At 39.3% G+C, this 20501-nt stretch overlaps 1 protein-coding gene across 2 annotated transcripts in view; it reads right to left on the minus strand.

Moving 5' to 3' along the window:
* The window catches only part of LIN52 (lin-52 DREAM MuvB core complex component), a 48137-nt gene that overhangs the window by 21834 nt on the left and 5802 nt on the right, over window positions 1-20501 (minus strand). Inside the window, exon 6 of one of the 2 annotated variants that reach the window (XM_049825644.1) lies at window positions 17399-18300. The exons of the other annotated variant lie outside the window; for it this stretch is intronic. Within the exon in view, the coding sequence (XP_049681601.1) occupies window positions 18176-18300 (125 nt within the window). The 3' untranslated portion in view covers window positions 17399-18175. Of the gene's footprint in view, window positions 1-17398; window positions 18301-20501 lie in introns of those variants that run through there. 2 annotated transcript variants of the gene reach the window in all.

Raw genomic sequence — 20501 nt, forward strand, 5'->3', positions numbered from 1 at the left:
TATTGATAAGGAAGTCCAACACAGAAAATATCCTAGAATCTGAGGACAGGTATTTATTAATACAGAGTGAATAAAAGGTCAGCTTGATCTTGAAGATGAAGAACAAATTTCTGACTTTTGTGAATTATGACTTATATTCTGATCATCCAAATTGCAAAGCTTCATTAAATGTCTCAACTGTTTGCAGAAACCACTGACGCTCCAGATATCTATAACTTCTCATAAAGGACATACGGACACATGCCTCTTGTGATAATGTAACCAAAGAACTTCTGGAGACTCTGGTGAAATGACCCTCTTGGTCTACCATGTCATTTAGACAGCTTATTGGATCACCTGGATTCAGTAAAAAAGAAGGATAGAAATTAAATGGGGTCTGGCATGAGCCTGATATAATTCATATAAGAGATGCAGCAACAGATTGCACTCCCAAGTCCTCAAATGCGAAAATCGTACTTGCTGACGTGAAAAAACAATTGTTAATAAACAGATCTTCTGCTCCTCAACACTCCATATGGCAGTCTGATGGATTAAACACCAGCAGAGTGTTGATCACTCTAAAAGCTCATATTGAGATGATCTGGAAAATCTGTCTATCTACAATTTACGAATTCTGGTTAATTTAATTAAAATGCTGCATCACTAAGTGCCTTAATATGTGGAAAGCCATAAGCTTGTGAGGTTCCTGGCACATGCCTGCTTTCAGAAGAAGCTACAGAACAAACTAGCAAGAGTCTCCTTTTTAATTCAGGATACACAAAGGAAGACTCCTGAGATAGAAAATCAGTCTAAGTTTACATGCAGGTAGAAGAGAGCAGAAAAATCTCCAAAGTAGGCAGAGGGACAGCTGATACTGTAAAGCTAAGGATGCTGGTAGTGAGAGAGAAACAAGGACATAGGCTGTCAAGGTGCTGGTGACTTCTTTGAAAGGGGCCAGCCAAGGTAAAAGGAAACTAGATGAGTTATAAATAGTTAGCAAACTGAAAAATGGAGAGAGAGGGGTGAGGTTCAGGAGAGGAACTATCCCTTTGCACGGGGACAAAGGCCAGGAAAACCCAGGAGAGAAGGAGCCCATGATCAACACCCTTGGCCAAAGGTAAACCCAATGCTGTAATCTACCTTTACCAAGGGAGGCTTGAGATCTGGCTTCTTAAATTGAGACAGGCTACAGCACGTACACAATCAATTACTGCTATTTAGCTAAGGGGTGGTACCTGTTCATTTTCAATTTGGTGCCAACCAAATTGAAACCATGAAAGAGAATCCTTGAGGCTGAGCCAGCTTAGAAAATTTTTTCCTTGCTAGAAGCGTGGCTGGATGAAAGAATACTGATATTCCCAACCCAAAAACCCTCTGACAAAAAACAGGTGAGTAAACTGCTGGGATGTGGAAGGAGATGATAGTTTGGGAAACAGATGGAAAACCTCCTCCATGTCTGCAGCAGCTCTGAGTCAATGGAGGCCAAGACATTCCCAGTACACTCATTACTGTCCCTGAAATGGACCCATGTATATTAATACTTTTCTTACACTTAATATCTACTTTTGTTCTTCCTAAATCAAAGATAACGATGCTGGGTTCAGTTCTTGGCACCTGAAGCTGAGGATGCAGCATCAAGGGTTTTCCAGTCATGACTGCTAAAATTTGAGAGGAGTCTGAAAAGAGGAAAGTGGTGTTATCAGGGAGACATCATGGAAGAACAGATGGAAGTCCCCATGTCACTACTGTCTCAGTCCACTATAATTCAGCAAAACATAAATCCTTTTTTTCTCTTTGCATTCTGAAAACTATCTAGAGTAAAGAGAAAATTTTCTAGAAGGAATGAATAGCAATTTTCCTCAGGAACACATTAGTTTAGGCTCATTTCTTGTTAAGAAAATGTTAAACAGAAACAATTTTGGATTTTGTTCTGTAGAATGATCATCCTACTTGGAACAAGAGGAGTAGTCTCTCTAGTATGGCAATTGGTACCCTACTTGTACAGGCAGATGAGATTCTGCCTGCAAAATCCAGGAGGATCTGCTGACTTTCTGCAACAGAGGATAGGGCATGCGAAGTTGTGAAGAAGGCTTGATCACATTCTATGTCTAGCACAGTATTATAAAGGAAGACTATCACCCATTAAAGGCCACTTCAGCTGTGTTTCTACAATTCATTACATGACAAGAAAGAACACTGACATTTTACAATGCACACCCCTATACTAATCCTCCCCATAAAGGTAGAGCTTAGAAAAATTGATTTGGAGTACATAAAAAACAAAGCCATATGCTTAGAAAATAAAACCCATTTTAAAAAAGCCCTATCACATTTACATTTCACTCTCCCATATCATCTCTATGCTTCCTCTAGACTATTTCCAACTACTTTTCAGGACATGTGACTGAGCATGCTGGAGCCAAAGTTAATTATTTCCATATTCAAATACAAGAGTACTGATCTTCTATACTATTACAAGCATAATAGCCAAGAAAAAGTGCCTAAGACAGAAAGCAAGGTGGGACACCCCCCCCCCCCCCTTCCTTCACCTAAGTCTTCTCTGCTTCAGAGAGACCAAGCAGGCTGGTTTCAAAACAAGAGCAAGTGATATAACCAAACAAAAGCAGATCTGAAAGGTGAGCAAACCCCACAAGCCACACAGTCATTATTACTGTGTCGACAGCACACTTGTTAAAAATGTATATTTTAATTTTCTGTATTGCTAAAGGTCCCAATTTGCCCAGGGATCTAGCTAAGCTGCCATTTTCTACTACGACAGAGTCTAATCTTTATTTAATGGATTTAGCATCTATCTTCACTAGAGTGGTCTCTAAGGGAAAGGGGAGGGGAGTATGAAGGGGCATGAAGAGATGATCAGAGCCCCCCTCTCCTTCATCCATCCGGCGCTCATGTTTGTGTTCAAAATTCAATTACCTCCTTATTGATACTTCACAGAGATATTTAAGCTGCAAACATGAAGCCCTGATTTCCCAGGGGGCCATGCCCCTCTCTATTTCACTGCTCTGCTTCCCCAGGGTGAATTCCTGAGGCGTCCATATTAATAGGTAATCAGTCACAATTCATTTATTAAACAGCTAGCAAGGTTTATCAGCCTGCCCTGATTAGCCGGAAGAAGCCACTGAATCCCTAATTTATTTATGGAAATGTAAGTGTCTTTTTGAATTCCATTCATGAAAGACAGGGGTGCCATGGGTCTGGCACACTGAATTCTAACAGGGAAGCAGCAGGCAACCCAGGGACTGGGGACTTTGCAACTTCAGCCTGGGAAACGCACTATGGTGACCCTAGTGTGATCAATAGATTTAGGGCCAGAACCTCATAAAAGCAATCACAAGCCAGCTCTTCAGAGAGTAGGCATTGCCACCCATTGCCACTAGAGAATTACCATCCTGATGGCTCAGAGTGTGCAATGGCTGAAAAAAGTTCCCTAAATAGAACAGATGATGTGGTGAAACCAGGTCAAAATAAAAAAAATAAATAAATATTGAAGCATTTCAAAAAGTTCCAATAAAATGTTCAGAATAGTGCTGAAAACAACTGCCAGGTAACACTAATATACACATTTACAAATAAAGTTCAGCTTTTTGGAAACTGCAGACTGTTACAACCTTTAAATTATCTTTGCTATAATCATTTCAACTGAACTGGTTTTAAAATGCAACAAACACTGCCACAATACTTTCAAACTAAGAAACAGAAGCTCAGTGATGCTGCTGGCTTACTGGTAAGTGAAAAAGGCTAAGAACAAAAAAGCCACTTCTCTATTGTTTTAAACAGAGAAATGGAGTACTTGGTAAAAAGCAGACCTTGAAGTGAAAAGACTTATACATGCACTTAATACATCTTAAGGCAACTGGGATACAGCTTCAGATAACATAAAGCTTATATACAGGCCTCTAAAGGTTCAAGGCCACCACTGGTGAGAAACACTTTTTTTTTTTTTTTTTTAAATCCCTTTCAGCTGTGTAGTGATCTCTGAAACTCATGTTCACTTGAATTTTACCCACCATAGTTACTTAACCATAACACAACTAGGAATGGAAGACTATAGAAAATGTTTATTTCCTTTTTCTTCTTCATACAAATTTGTGCCAAGTTACTTTCACTGTAATGCCCTCTGCATTTAGTGACTTTTTCCGAACAGCTCAACTGGGAAGTAAACATAGGGATTGTATTTTTAAATCCTCCAAATAAGGAGGATATCCCTCACACAGATGCAATAGCCAAAAGGGTATTTTTAATTCATTTTTTCCTAAATTATTTACATCTCAAAACTGAGAGGGTTTAACAATGTACAGTGTCATATGGAATAGACAGAAGCACGCTTAAACACATTGAGAGCATTTCTGTAACACTAATTCTGAGACATTGTTATGAGACATTTTGCTCAGTGACTTCAGTACTCTGATCTAATTATTAACTGACTAGGAAAGTATTCAAAACCAACAAGTCAAAGCATAAATAATGGAGGATGCAGATGCCACACCACAATACTGTATCTCACAGACATTATTTCAGTTCAATCACAATTACCTGAAAATGTATTTCAAATAACAATCCAAATCCTATGTAGTTTAAAACTGGCTACACCTATGTTTACCCTCTGAATTTACAAGCACAAGCTCAACAGTTGCATACGAGGTTTTAATTTGCTTAAAATCTCATTATGCAAAAATTTCACTAGTGTATTAAAACTGATATAAAATCCCCACTTCAACTAACTAGTACAACCCATACCCTTAAATAAAAAAGATATGATTTCCTCTCAAATTACAGTGGTCATACATGAAAAGATGTACTACATGCAATAAATACATCCAAAATGCTAGGAGGAGTAAGCATTTGAATTCATCTATGACCAGAACTCGTGTGTTGCAGGTGTTCGAAGTCAGGGATGGCATGGGGAAACAAATCCTGGAAGAAGCATCTTTTCACTGCCTGAAAAAGTAATCAATAGCTTAATTGTTATTAGATTGTGTTTTATACGGACAAGGGTAATTCAGCATATTTTTCCTACTATGAAAAGTAGCTCCTAGAAGAAGGGAAAAAACAGAAATTACAGGAAAGATTTCTCAGTACCTTTCCTCCACTGTATAAGGAGGATTTCCACACTGGCACAACCAGCAGACATCCCAGCATTTTACAACAGGCCCAAACATCTTATCAACATGTGGCTCTCAAGAGCCAGTTTCTCCAGCCCTCATTGCTTGGGGAACTGCAAATGCTACCAATGAAAATAAAACAACCTGTTCTTTTCCTGAATCTAGCCATACTTCACCTTTTCCCCCTTCAGCAGTAAATTCACAATGGTGATTTCAAGCAAGGGTTTTGCAGAGTACACAAGACAGAACTCGCCACAGAGCAGGTAAAGCAGGACACCCGTGCATGTTTTTACTGGGAGGCTCACTGCAAACTCAACATTATTTTCACTCCCTCAATACATAAGCTCCTTATCATACAGAAAACCGCAGCACCATCTATAACAGACATCCAGCCATGCTGCCCAAACATCTTGGAGAATATAAGCTGTAATCACATTGCAGTTAGTTCTAGTCTTCACAGATGTTATTTCTAGTCTTCTAGTTTTCACAGATGTTATTTCTAGTTATTTCTAGTCTTCACAGCTTTCGAAATACAACCGAGTGAAATCAATGCAGCACTGGCTTTCTGAAACCAAAGACAATTGCTCCAGGAGACACAAACCGTGGTCATTCATGTCAGTAAATGTTTCTTCGTTGGCTATGTTTAAGACATCAGCGTTTGCACTGAAATTATTACACACCACTGCTTATGTTAGCACATACACCCAATGAAAGGGCTTACCTACTCAACTGATTTGCATTTTTATCCACATCAACCCCCCCAAATGTTACCAGCTAGCTTCCCAAGCCATCAGCTTCCCTTATGCAATGCACTGTCAGCACAAAACCATGTATATGGAAAAGCAAACCTACAAAGCTGTAAGAGAATAGAATTTAGTATTACAACAGAGAACACAGCATTACAATCTTTAACTGCTTGACTCAAACTAACCATTTTAAAGTCCATTTTAATGTAACCAAGTCTGATACACAATAGCCAGTCGAACCCAGCATCATACTGCACATCCAGCAAGGCAGAACTGGGATTCATGTCCCTGTATAACCCCTAAAGGAAGGGTTTGGAAATAAAAAACGAAAGTATTACATAGGCATTCCTTCCTTTCTAAATGACACTTGATACAACTTGATGACAAATGCCTATTACTCTGCTGAAAATTACTGTTCATACTTTCATCTTGTCTCATCTAGTCATCCATCTTACACATTTATTTCTAACGCTCCTGTAACAATGCCCATATACTTCTAAGGCTACTACAGTAATGAACTGCATGGTTACAATAAAGGCTGAGATAATTATTTTCCGTCTTTCTTGCACATATAGTCAGTACTGATAAGATCATACTTCTAGTGACTTACACAAGGAACTTCACAAACCGCATACATGAAAATTATTTTCTACACTACTTAAACGCTACAACTTAAGCAACAGCCATTTACACGCAGAGCAGAACACAGTTCAGAATAAAAATTAGAATCTCTAATTGACACTGGAGAAAATTAGATTCTAATTGCATATGCTGTATTTTGCTGATGACAATGAGGTTAGCATTTGCAAAAGAAGTGTTATGAGTTCTTTAATGACCAACAGGTTATTCAAGACCTTTGTCATATAACTCATTGGAAATGTAACATTTCCAACAGCAGAGAGCCCTCTAGAGCTACCACAGGATAACAGTTCAGCAGTCCACTGGGAGTAGGGCACCAACACTGCTTTATTGCAGCACCTGGGCTCTTCATGGATTCCCCTGCAGCTACTGACCAAACCTGGTTTTACTTGGTTCAGTAGAACAGAGATTAAACCCTAGAGTGAGAAAACAGAAGTCACGTTTTAATTTGAAGAAAATGGGACCTAATATTTGTTGAATTACTGCTGAACCTAGAAAGATTTTAAAATGTAACAATAGGTTTCAGAGACATCGTGGAAGGACTTAAAGAGAGACTTGTATTATTTATAATACAGGTGTTTGCAAAATATCACCAAATATCTGGAAAGCCAGATTTTATATGACAGTATATACTGACACCAAAATAAGTGGCACTTTGTGCAGTTTAAACAAAAGGTGGATATATGCCTTGTAGCACAGAAAGCTCTCCGTATGGAAATGCCCTATCAATGTAAAATAATTTCTACACAGAAAATATATTCTGCTGAACTTTATTATAATAAGCTTCACTAGCTTTCACTAAAAGAGTGCTTGAAACAACACACAAGCAAAATCTGCTCAATTGATTATTAGATGCCTTTCAATTACCTCCACTCTTGTGCTTGCGCTGTAGCAACCAATCAGTAAAAATATCTCCTCAAAATTAAATTACGAACTGAAAATCTCTACTTACGCAGCATGGAGTTTCCTATTCCCATCTCCCCAATTACAGTAAAAAGTTGTAAGATAAATCACAGGAAAATAACTGAACTATATCCTTTAGCTTCACTGTTAAGACTTACAACTGTGAAAAGCAGTAAACACAACTTTATTCTCTCCTCATTGTGAACGAAAATTTCTGCAAGAATAAAATTTCTGCAAGAATAAACCCACCCGTTTTCTCAGTACCAAAACCCATCAATACATAACATTTTGGGACTGACAACTGAATTGCAGCATGCCAACTCCAGGTTTCGTTCCACATTTTAAGAGCCTAAGTTAACCACTGAAAGTTATGAGCTTAACTTTCTGCGTGTTAATTCATCAGGCTTAATTATGGTACGAGACTGTAGCATGCTCAGGGAACAACAATCTCTTGGACACTGTAAGGAATCCACAAACAGCCTTCAAACATGCTTTCATGGGCAAGTATAAAGTAATGTTTTATTACCAAAATAAATTTCTAAGAGCCAGCACTTCACTGGAGGGGGGAGGTGAAGAACAAACTTGCAATGAATATGATGAGAAGAGGTAGTATGTTTACTCTGCTGGCAATGGCATTAAGCACCATTTTTTGATCTCCAGCTAGAAGTCAAAAAGCCACAGCAAAACCCTCCTGTACAGACAGAGACAATTCAAAATGTCTCAGCACCCAGACAAATTCACATTAGGATCTAGAGCTGGATTTTTAATAGCGATGAAAGCAATAGGCATGTAGTAAATTCTCCATCACTATTAATTTGTTTTAGTGAGACAGGATTATTTTTTTTCACTAAAAAAGACAGTTTTTAAACAAGAGAATTCAGGCAAGAAATTAATTCAAAGAAGCCTCCTAGCCACATGATCAAAATCTTTCTTGTGACCTTCTAAACTGTACCTCTTTCCCACAGCTCAGGTTGGGTCTCATTTACAGGCTCCATTTCCTACAGAGGCCTTTTACAATGCTCTGAAAGAGTTGGAGAGAAGTGCTCTCTTTAACTTCCAGTCTTCTCAGAAGATTGCCCCTAGGCCTGAAACCAGACTGACCTACAGAGTAACACATGAGTAAGACCAACAAAACACTGTTTTCAACACTTAAATCCATAAAGTGCCTGGATTGAATTAGTACGATCTATTTTAACGTCTCCTGAATTTACTAAGATACTTCACATTGACTTCAGAGTGGGCTGAATTGAGTCATCTAAAAAACAGAGATGAAACAAAAATGAGACTTAGTACCAAAAAATTGGGTTAATTTCCTCCCTCTCCCTGCATATTTGTCTTATCATCTGACCTTGTACATCTGTTCCACAGTCTCATGATCGATCTTGTATTAAAAGTCAGTCAGTCTATCCTTTTCTCTCTCAGTATTATGCAACTGGTAGGTATCTGGTGAATATATATTTCCAAGCACCCTCAACAACTAGGACAAAGAAAATGTTTTCCATTTGGTAAGGTCTCCCCTTTCCTATCTCTTTTCCAAGCTCCCCTCTTGGTCACTCAGCTTTGTGAATAAATCCATTCTCTCCTCACAGCTTCCTCAATTAGTAGCAACATGAATTTCATTCTTCCTCTGTCCAAGCCAGCACGGAGACAGAGAAGACCTGTTATTTTCCCTCTACAGACTCAAAAAAGACCAGCCTTGTAAGTAGCAAAGTAAGCTACAAGAGCTCTCAGTACAGTGCAACAATATCACACCAGATCCAATTAATTCATACATGAGAAGCCCTTTTATAGCCATTGAAGTTAGATTCATTTAAGCAAAACAAACTGTATAGAAATGAATAAAAACACCAGAGGAACAATAATGAAATCAGTCTAAAGAAATCTGTAAGAGGAAATAAAGGCAAGGCAAAATTGCAAGGAGATAAAGTCTTACATTATTAGACTAATGTATATCACTGGGGGGGGGAAGGGGGGGGCGAAATGTAAGCTTTCATGCCCTCAAGTTATTAGCTCTTTAATTAAAAATCATATGACATTATACTGTTAAGTTTAATAAGACCCTGAAGAACTGTTACATAAAAATGTAGAAATAGATATATTTTCAATAGATAAAGCTATCGAAGCTTCACATTTCAGGGAATATACCAACTGCTGTTGGGGGTGGCAAGAAACCTCCTTCTGCCTGCTCCTCTGGAACTGTGCAGAACAGTGAGTAGCTCTTCATACTCACAAAGTCCACTGTCAGGGGCAAGATACTACAAGATTCTGAGTATAGCAATTCTCATGGTCCTGCTAAAAATTGTTTCCTGAATTGATATAATGTTGTGATCTACGCTATTACTGGCAGAAAAACGTTAATTTAACCCAATGAGTTTCATCTGCCAATCCCAACACAGCATCCACTCCCCCCCAAACAAACAAACAAACAAAAACCCACAACAAAAACCACAACCCCTCACAAAAAGGCTATCCTGGAAGTCAGGAGTACAGATTCTCCATTCCAACTATTTTTATCTCAGGCCCACAGCTATATTCAACAATGCATTTCTAAAGGAGAAAATCTCCAGAAAAAAAAAATCACTGTTTTGTATAGATTGGTCACTTCTCTGTCCTAAACCCCCAAAACCTCACAGCCTTAAACTCCAGTCCTGTTGAGACACATGGATACGTTACATTTTTACAAGATTTCTATTCTAGCTTACATCTAGTTTTCAATGCCTAACAAAATGCAAATAGTTATCATTACTTCCATGCTATTAATACCAGTGATCCTTTGATATTCTGAAATAAAAGTTATTGCCTTCTTTTATAATCAAGTACAATCTCCATGCATCAAGGATTGGTATCACAGAAGACAGGGCTTAGACATAAAAGGTGTGTTCGGGTGAAATCAGTTGTATGTGCCTGTGCAGAGACACCGAGCAGATCCACACCAAGACCAGAGGGGAGCAAGAACACACAGCCATCCTCATTAGAAACACATCAGGGCAGTAAACCACACATGTAAACTGAGGGTCATAGCAGAGTCCTCGGCTTCTTTTCCCTCCCCCCATAAAATGTATATTTCTGCAGGAGATATATGGGAACTAGTTATGAAAGTCAAGCAATTAAAAAGCATTTCTGAGGTATTCATGGGACTGTACCAGCCACAAGTGCCTGACAGCTCTACTCATGTGCAAGCCCCTGGAGAGCCATCACACTTCAATTACTATCACTAACATTAGTCATTATCAGGCTGGCTTCTGTCCCTGGGGAAGGCAGCTTGTGATGACAATATCCAGCCTCTCCTTGTAAAACAATTCATTAGGCAAAGCGGAACAGCTGGGGCAGCCACGTGGAGGTCTGCAGAGTGGCCGCCCCACCGGGACCTCCAGCCCCCCTTTTCCTTTTGGAGAGGGGCAGCCACCGCCCCCATGACAGCTGTAAAAGCCTCTGGGGACACTTCAGGTTTAATCAGTGCTCCTTATACTCAGGGGAAGCATTTGATTGCAAACTTAAACTAATGGCACTCAGAAGGTTACAACAATCATCAGATAAGAGGCTTTAGGGCATTTTTATCTTGTTCTAATGCTCACAAGTTAATGAGGCAATAAAAGACAGATACTATCAGACTTCGTCTAGCAACACTGCACAGACTGGATGTTCAGAGCTGCCTTTACTGGAGATGCAAGAGGTAAGGTGGCAAGCCCATTATTGATCTTACAGAAGACTTCAAGCTCCAAACAACTGAAACCACTCAATAAAGCAACAAAATGCTAGAAGATTTTTCACATAGCCCTGTGTGCATTATCACCTGATCCAAAACAGAGAAAACTGAAAAGGAATATAGCAATACCCCACCAACATACGTTCAGTCTATTTGATGAATATACTGTATTTCCTTTCTCAAAGCACAAATGCTGGCTGAATGAAACAGTGAGACTGATACTTATATACTGAGTAACTCCGCTGCGTCTAAGCTAGCGGGGCAGATGTGCTACCAAACAGGTAAATAATCCCTGGTATTAGTATGGATACATACTAATTATTTTTAACCTTTACGCTGCTTGCAAATAGAATTATTTTTATACATAAGGTCTGTAAACAGCTGAGAATAGTCTTGCTTTTCTTAGTTACCTTGCTTGGGTCCCAGGCTGAAGAGCACTTGATACTGAGGTTTGTTTCATCACATTCTCATTTTACTTCTACTGACAACATACACAACACTCTAATGATGCCTTCCTGTGGCATACAATACCAGCAAGCAGAGGACAACAAACAACAAGCAGCATACAGGATAGGATACTTAACGATAAAGGTTTTATATGTCGTTTTTTAAAACCTGTGATTTTTCCAATGTCTTGCAAAAGAAAGTTAACATGAACTCCACCTTACAGTTGGGGAAATAGGGACATGTGAGAAGGCAAATAAACCAACGAAGCAGAACAGTAATAGTGCCAGAAACTGAACCAAGGTCTCCAAAGTCACACTCTAGTGCGATTTTCACTAGTATCAGCTGCTGCTCTGCAAATAGGTCCAGCTACCCATACTGCGGAAGAAAATTCTCTCTTTGCTCCTGCCAGAAGCCAAATTTTACAGGAAAACATTACAGACAGAGGTGATACAGGGATAATCTTTCCAATATTTGTAAATAGAGAGAAAATGTTCTGTTAACACAGATGAAGTAGAAAAGTTTTAATTTGATAAAGGTATAAACAGCAAAAGAATTTAAAATAATAAATACAGACCAGTTGCAAAGGTTTGAGAGTCCCTGCCAGAGTATCTCCTGATACTTCTTTGGCATTTTTGTGTTTTTAAACTGTAATGGAAAAATGCACATAACCTTATGCTTGATCAAACTTTTCCCCATCTTCAATTCCTCCACTGACAGTAGTCTACAAGTTATCCTGTCAGAATAAGAGTAGCAAAAAATAGGCTTCTGACAGTATAATGTAAGAACATTTTGTTTGTAGTCATGTTTCTTTCTGTGCCAAGCATGTGGCAGGCAGAAATGCTTTAATGTGACAGCCCATTCCTTTACTTCTGTGGCTAAAAGCTCTTCAGTCAAGCCCCATTGACCCTCTACTTGTCTAGACAGATGATGGTGGTTTCACTGTTCATTTCAGCCGAGACAGAGAAGGACCTCTGTGTATGTTGAGGACCATTCTCTTCCTCTGCTTAAAGAATGATACTGAATGGACTGTATCTCCCTATGCAGAAAACCAGGTTCCCCAGCCCACGTTGCATAGACTCGTAATCAGCTCTGTGGATGGAAGTATTTGGAAGTCCATTCATCATCCCCCAAAAGCATGAAAGCCATCACTGGGATACAAGAACCCTGAGGTTTCTTGTTCCTATTCAGGCTGCTCACACGGAGGCAGACTGTGGAGTTGCACCTGAGATCTCCTTCCTGCTCAAAGCTCATAAGCTGAACCTACTGTTTGGTGCTGTGTTCAGCTGAGATTGGGGAATGCAGGCTTTGATTTAACTTACTTCTAGAAAGGATCTTAGATCACAGAATCATCAAATCACTGGATGATCTGGATTACAAGGGCTCAGGAGGTCTGCTACTCAAAGTAAGGTCAATTATGGGGTCAGATCATGTTGCTTAAGGCTTTATTCAGTCAGCTCTGGAAAACCTGCAAGAACAGAGACTGCACAAACACCCTAGTGGTTGCACGACATGTTCCACTGCTTGACTGACCTATGCTAATATTCCAGATGTCCTCACACAGCACAAATTACTGCTTTGAGTAGCATACCAAAAATCCTGCAAAAGCTAATGGTGATGGACCAGATGAATGATTTCATAGTCTTCAGAGAAGTTTCGCCAGTTAGTCTCCAGATTAATCAGATCTCTTCCTCTTCTTCCCCACTAACACTGAAAAGGCTCCCTTCTCTTAACCACAGGAAGTACCTAGATCAACATTCACTCTATCAACACAAACTCAACAACTCTTTCCAGAAAGGATCAAACTGTTGTAGCATTTCTTCCTACTAACAAACTACAGGAGCCGAAGGGGACCTTCAGAAGGGACATTTTCAGCAAGGAATACCAGGGTATAACACAAATGTTTTGTGGAGGTTTTTTGTTGTTTTGGTTTGGGTTTTTTTGTTTGGGTTTTGTTTTAATAAAGCAAGTAATATGTCCTGGTTGAAGTACCTTTCAGAGATGACCTTTGTTTTAACAAGATCAGATCCACAAGCTAGGTATGGTGGTGTAGACAAGGAGAGAAGGAGGATGAGAGGAAAGGAAAAGACAGACATTTCAATAAATAGCAGGTAAAAACCATCTCATAGTAACTCAGCTTTTATTTAGAATGTTGCTGTTGCATTGAGCATCACTCATTAAGATCAACAGCAGTTTTAAGAGCACAGTTATCTGGTAGCTATTGGGCCCCATAGCACATTGTCCTTATACATAACTTTGGAAAATCAGTTACCAGAGCTAGATGGACACTGTCTAACACTTGAAAAGTTCCCCTTTGTATTTCCAATATCAGGCTCCAGAATTAGCAACCATGCAATGGCAGATGTCACCTTAGCATTTCTAACAGTCCTACATCTATGCACATTTAAAAGCTATCTATGCAAACACAGAGTTTACATTGTTTATGATAATCTCCCTCATGTAAAAGGTGGCCAGCAGACTCAGAAAAATTCAATCAGCTGCATTTGGGGGTCTCAATGCATACTTGACATAATGAAAGTTTGGGTTTTTACACTCACTTTCAATATTGAAAAATAATTCTGTGAGAAAATAACTACCTTCTTACTGTGACAAAAAATAAGCAACTCACAGACAAAAACAATCCAACCCAAACTATATAATCTAACAACAAGGAGATTCCATGTACACAAATGTCAACAACAGGCATCGAACAGACAATAAAAGCAAAGAGAAACTGCAGAATTTTGAACTTCTGACACATTTAGGAGAGTTTTAGAGATTTTTTTTTCCCCTTTTCTCAAACTCCAACAGTATACACCTCCTTCCGCAGCAAGCAGAGCCATCAATGCCTGGAGTCTAGGATGCTGTATTAGTACTTGCCATCGAAATCCACAGTAGCATTTTCCCCTCAGAATAAGGGAGGGGGAAGAAGGCAAAGATGCAGAAAATTCTTGAAGCTTAGAGAAATATTTATTCTACTTCACCAGCAGACAGAGAACACCCTAAGGATCCATGCAGTATTTTTTCCACATATGACAGTTACCTAGATACAGCATTTGTTTTATGGTAAGAATGCACAATTTATGCATATGGGTAGTATCACATTTGATATCATCAGTAGACTGTATCTCTCTGATTTTGTATTTAAGAACAGCCTGGACCTGCCTTTTTTTTTTTTTTCTGCACATAGAGGGCAACTCAACCACACACCCACTTATTTAAAAAAAACAATAGCAGCCAAGGTCCAGACTTAATTTCCATCCTCACCATCGCAACCTAATCTCCTGGCAAGTTAATGCAAATCAAAGTGAACACTTCTCTGACACTGGTAGCAAAGCGTGTTCGTCTCCCAAGAGAGACCTGTAAAACAGGACAGTCACTGACAGCAGTACAATTACTGACACAGATACAGACTTTATGGACATGTTTATCTCTGCTGTAAATCCACACTCTCTCTCCACTCCGATTCATGAGTCATAAAGAAATTGCAGATAATGAAAAAGTTGGAGAAATTTACAGCGTGTCGGAAACCTCAGACAGCCAGAAGAAATTAAAGAGCTGACTGAGAATAAATCACACAGGTACAATTAAAACTTCCTATCCCTTCTTCACTTCCAAACTGGGGCACAAGCCAATGGAAATGATGAAAAGTTGAGGTCATGACTCCTCTGACTGTAATCATTTCTTAACTACCTACATGTCAAAATTAGCCAATTCACAGATCACATATGAATGGCAATTTCAAGCCAGCATTCTGATGTCACGCTCTTCCAACAGGAGCTGTCCCGGAAGAATCCTGCCTGTAAATAAGCCACCCAGTGAGCAGTATAAGGAAAGGCGATTTCCTCGTCCCTCTGCAGATGCAGAGTATCTCTTAACCATAGACTGTGCATTAAAATGAAGAAGCAGATCTACAGTGTGGGAGGAGGTTATAAAGAGAATTGGGAGAAGGGCCAAGGTTTCACATGGAAATCATAGCACCTTGGACGTTATGGTGACAGGGCCATATAAACACCTTAACGGACAACGTAAATGTTCTTTTCACCCCTCTGAAACAATCAAATAAGGACTAAGAATTACTATGAATGTAAACTGAAACAGCCCCCATATTTTTTCCTACTAAGCAAAACAAAAATAACCATTTAAACTGATTGTGTAGTTCCTGAAAAACTCTATGATCATCTCCTAACCCAAAAATGAACCATCCAAAATGCGAGATACTTTCTGGGAGAAGTCTACTAACTCTGCTAAGTAAATCCTTAAGCTAACTGCATATTACAGAAATCCAGTGTCCAAAGAGCATAATTTTGTTGTCCAGCTATAAAACTTTGCCTTCAAGCTCTGCAGCACATGAAGTATACTATTTCACATAAAGTCCTTGCCAAACACGGTACTAAATAACAAAATGAGGGAGAAATATGCTTTCAGGCAAAACTGAAACACGATGAAGATTCATTCAGCAAGGCAGGGAATGTAGGAAATAACCAAGAAAAAAACAGTTGCTACAAAGAAAATCCTAAGCAGAGCAGAAATAACCGAAGTACACGCCCCTCAAACTGCTTCCTCGTATGCAGGACAGCTCACTTTGCAAAAGTAAATAAACTGTATATTTTAAGTTTAAGGACACAATGAGCACTAGACTTGGCATACAATGTTCTCTTCCAAGTCCAACATATTTAGAACAATGTAGGCGGTTCCAAAACATTTTCTTCTTTCTTGTTTCAGATTAATACAGACACATTAGTGCTAGAAGCACTATACTTCTGGAGGTACCAGTTTTTAACAAAGTGAGCATCCTCCATACCCTTTTGTCAGCAGTCTAGATGTTAAGAACATTGCTTTGTTTTTTTAGTAACTGGCACTGAGACTCCTGCTGTGGTATCTAGATTTGGATCCATATCATGTGATCCTCTTTCACTTTATTTTCTTCTTCCTTCTCCAGAAGTCAGTGCTCTTCTCCAGCTCTACCGCACTTTAGGCAGTCTATTTCTCCAAGGAAATAAGGAAAGAGTTCATGTTCAGGGAAGAGTCTGCTCTTCTACATAGATTCCAAAACCTCATTTTGGCTAACAGGAAACCATAACAATCCAATTCACTTTTTCATGCAACTTCCCTGACTGCAGAGAGTGGACATACAGCTTTTACTAAAATGGACCAACAAGACATTTCAGAAGATGCCATGAGACAGACACCACACTGAGACCCTGAATATTAAAACACTCTTTACTTACACATACCTGTTGATGTTGATTCCCTACAAACGTAAGAATCTGAAACATTTTATTACGAACAAGTGTACACACAGACCAGAAAAGGCACTAGGCAACTAGAAAAGACACTAACCAACTGTACTGCAGGAAATGGGGGGCATGTTCACAAATGTAGAGTAAGGCTTCTGAGCTTAAAAAGACTCTGTGTTGATTGACTCAGGACTAAAGAAAAGGTGGTTATTGTCAGGAAATATTTTTATCTGATCAATTACATCATTCATGCAAGCCTCTTCGGATACAAAGGCAAGGTGTTTTGCATAGGGCCTAAAGGCTGCATGTCAGTATTACACGTAGACACTCCTAGAAAAGACAATCCATTACAGAAAGTGAAAGAGATGTTTCAGTAAGAGGATACATTGTCCTCCCTCCTTTCCTTACTTTGATCCTAATTCAACAACTTACACGAAGTTGAAGTTTAATAACTGTCATGCCGTTTTTCAGTTTAATAGATAATACAAGTTCAGTCCACCAAAGATGGAGTCCTTGATTTAAACATATCTTACCTACAATCAGCATCAAGAAAGGAAAAGAAAAATTAATGCCCTCCCCGCCATCCCCACACCCCCCCCCCCCCCCCAAAAAAAAAAAACCAACAAAAAAACAACTCGGTGAGTGAATTTTCATTCAACCATGTAGGGAAGAGCTCTCCTAGCTTTGAAACTATCCATGTCAAGAGTAGCCTGCAAGGATCACAGGCAGAACTAAGTATATATGTTTCAAAATATGCTACAGTTAAATCCTGCTGAAGGAAAATGATGGAACTGCTCTACCCCTCCAAATCTACAAAAAAGCTGAACTTGCAGGCAAGAGATCACGACAGACAGCATTTATCTGAGAGAAATGAAAAAGCGAAGACTACCAATCTGAGAAAGAGTGGCTATCTGTAAATAGCTTGGAGTTCAGAAGGACTCTTTTATGATTTTCCAGAAATTTCAGAGGCTGCTGAGGCTGCAGAGGACTACAATTCACAACCAAGGACAGCTTAACTCGGGAGCAAAGTAGCTGTTCCTCATTCATGTGCCCATCCGTCTCTTGCTGTCTCTGGAAGGGTCTCTCCATTACAGGGACACCTCAGTGATTTCTGGTAGTGGTTGCTTAACTACCATGCAGTCTAGCCTATTACTACAATAAATAAGTAAACAAAAAAACCCCACCATCAAACAAAAGGTCCTTCCAACCCACTACCCTGACTCTGACATGCTGATGGCAAACAACTATAGAAGAATGTAGGAACAGGGAAGCACATAGCTGTACCTGTCTAGTAATCTCTCCCAGCTTTTTGCATCTCCAAGATTTCCAAGCCAGTGGTGACTTCTCTGTGGTCAGACACCCTTGATGGATTTACCTTTCAATAATGTGTCTCACTTACTGAGCAAGATAAACTCTGTGCCCACAACTTCCAGCAGCGATGAGCTCTGATTTTAATGCCCAGTGCAAGTATCTCCTCGTGTCTGTCCTGACATGCGATTCTATTCTCTCTGGCTCCCACACTACGAGAAACAGTGAAGAGTCACTCCCTGTTCACACTTCCTCTGCATTAATCAGTTTTACAGATCTTTTTCACATACTGCAACAGTCGTCTCCAGGCTAAAAACTCCTAGGCATTTACTCATTCTTCATATTAAGGAAAACTATCACTGACTGACTGAACAGTGGCTAACTTTTCCTTTATCAGTCCGTGATGCTACAAGATGGCCAACTTTTTGCTGTTCACCTGTCATCTCCCAGGTCATTCAGGTCTAATTATTGGGTCCTTGATAGGTAGCATTAAATAGCTCTTCCACTGTACACTTGGTGTTTAATTTGCTTGAACATATACGGAAAATAAATCAGCGTTACAAAGATTCAGGAGCAAAGTTGCTAGAGTCCAGTGAAAGCCAGAGCACACAAAACCACGGGGGACTATAAATAGGGCGACTTGGTTGAGCAGGTTCAGTAACTGTCTCATTGCTCTTGAAAGAATGTGAAAATTTGACATTGGATAATACAGTCATTCTTACATTCCTAATTTTACAGGAGGAAAAGCACACAACAGCTTCAACTCCAAATAAAAATTTAATCTAACGTAAGAGAGCAGACTAGCAAAAATCACTGACAGGGAAATTATAAATGGTATTCACATACCGCATTTTCTAATATTTAAGGCAGATACTGCACAAAAGCACCATTACCTCCACAAATATATTAGGGCTTAAAAAGAATAGGCTTTCCAGGAAATCTGGCAGTAGCAATATCACCGAAGCTATATTGTTATAGCATAGCAGCCAGATAATCTCTCTGGCATCAGTGAGATTTTATAAACATGGCTGTGATACCAGGTGTGTGTGTGTGTGTGTATATATATATACACACACACACACACACACACACACACACTTTAGGAATTCTGAAGCAGTATAGCAGATGTTATCTGAAAAGCACCAGAGATTCACAGGTAAGCAACAGCAGTGCCTTCAGAAAGTCCCTGGACAACCACATTCTTTCAGTGACATGGTGCTTTTCCTGCTTCCCCATTCTACCTGTTACTTTTACACATAGGTTTATTCTTTCCAAACTTCAGAACAACACTTTTTACTTTTTAATTTTATTTTTTTTAAGAAAAACATATTTTTCTCTGTGTATGTAGCTCTCGGATACACCTCTCTGTATATGTATATTCAAAAGGATGACAGGGCAGATCTTTAAAAATAACTGCAATCAGGAATAATAAAATTCTCTTAACACCAGATTTGTTTACTAGCAATGTATGCACTTCCCAGAGCTGCTAGCTCATGAAACCAAGACTTCAAAAGCTCCTAAAGTCAACTTTTACTCAGTTGCTCTGAAAGCTCTAATGGGTCATACAGTGAAAACACAGAGCTGGATATCTAAATTTGCAGTTATTTACACAAACTGTTTTGAAACTTGATGCTTTGTGGGCCACAAACATTGAGTCAGGATCTGTGACTGGGTTCCCAGATATGAACTACCTCCCTCTTGCTTGCCACATCAGCTGGGGTCTCCTCATTCTGCAGTGCTCACTGCCCTGCTCCAAGCAAAGCTGGAGGGACACAGGAGGGGAAAAAAGCCCATAACAAGGCAATATGACTATACCTTTTTTTTTTTTTCCCCCAGACTCCTGCCAACAGCAGAGATGATACTCACTGACTGGCTGCAGCTCACATTCAGCAGTGATACTATGCCTCCCAAAGTCACCCTAACTATATGAACAATTAAAAGTAGGTGTATTCGTTGAGCCTGTTCCTCCTCCCACCCTCACAAGACCTATGTTAACAGGGACAGCAAAATCCACATTTTTAGGTTTTAATACTAAAAATGGTTTTGATGTATTCTAACCAATAAAGTAGCTCTTTAACAGAAGGAAAATAGAAGCTATAATGAGAGAAGCAAAGCAAAAAGAGAAAAGCAGTAACAAGCAAGAGGATGAGGTAGAATTTTACATAGCTTAAAAAGGAGGCAAGAAAACACAAGCTGAGACCTCAGAAGAGGTGTTGAAAAATAATTTATTTTTTAAAGTTTTTATTATTATTATTGATACCAGGCCCTGAGCCTGGAAGCTGCTGGAGAACTCCAGAACCACCTTGTAGCAAAGAATAAATACACAAACCAGAGACCTAAGGATAGCCTACCCTTTAAGAGGAGAGTAAAAATAAAAAAATAAATCATTAGTTCATGCTACAAAAATCCTGCT

Source organism: Accipiter gentilis, chromosome 22 (genome assembly GCF_929443795.1).
Source record: "Accipiter gentilis chromosome 22, bAccGen1.1, whole genome shotgun sequence".
NCBI lineage: Eukaryota > Metazoa > Chordata > Aves > Accipitriformes > Accipitridae > Astur > Astur gentilis.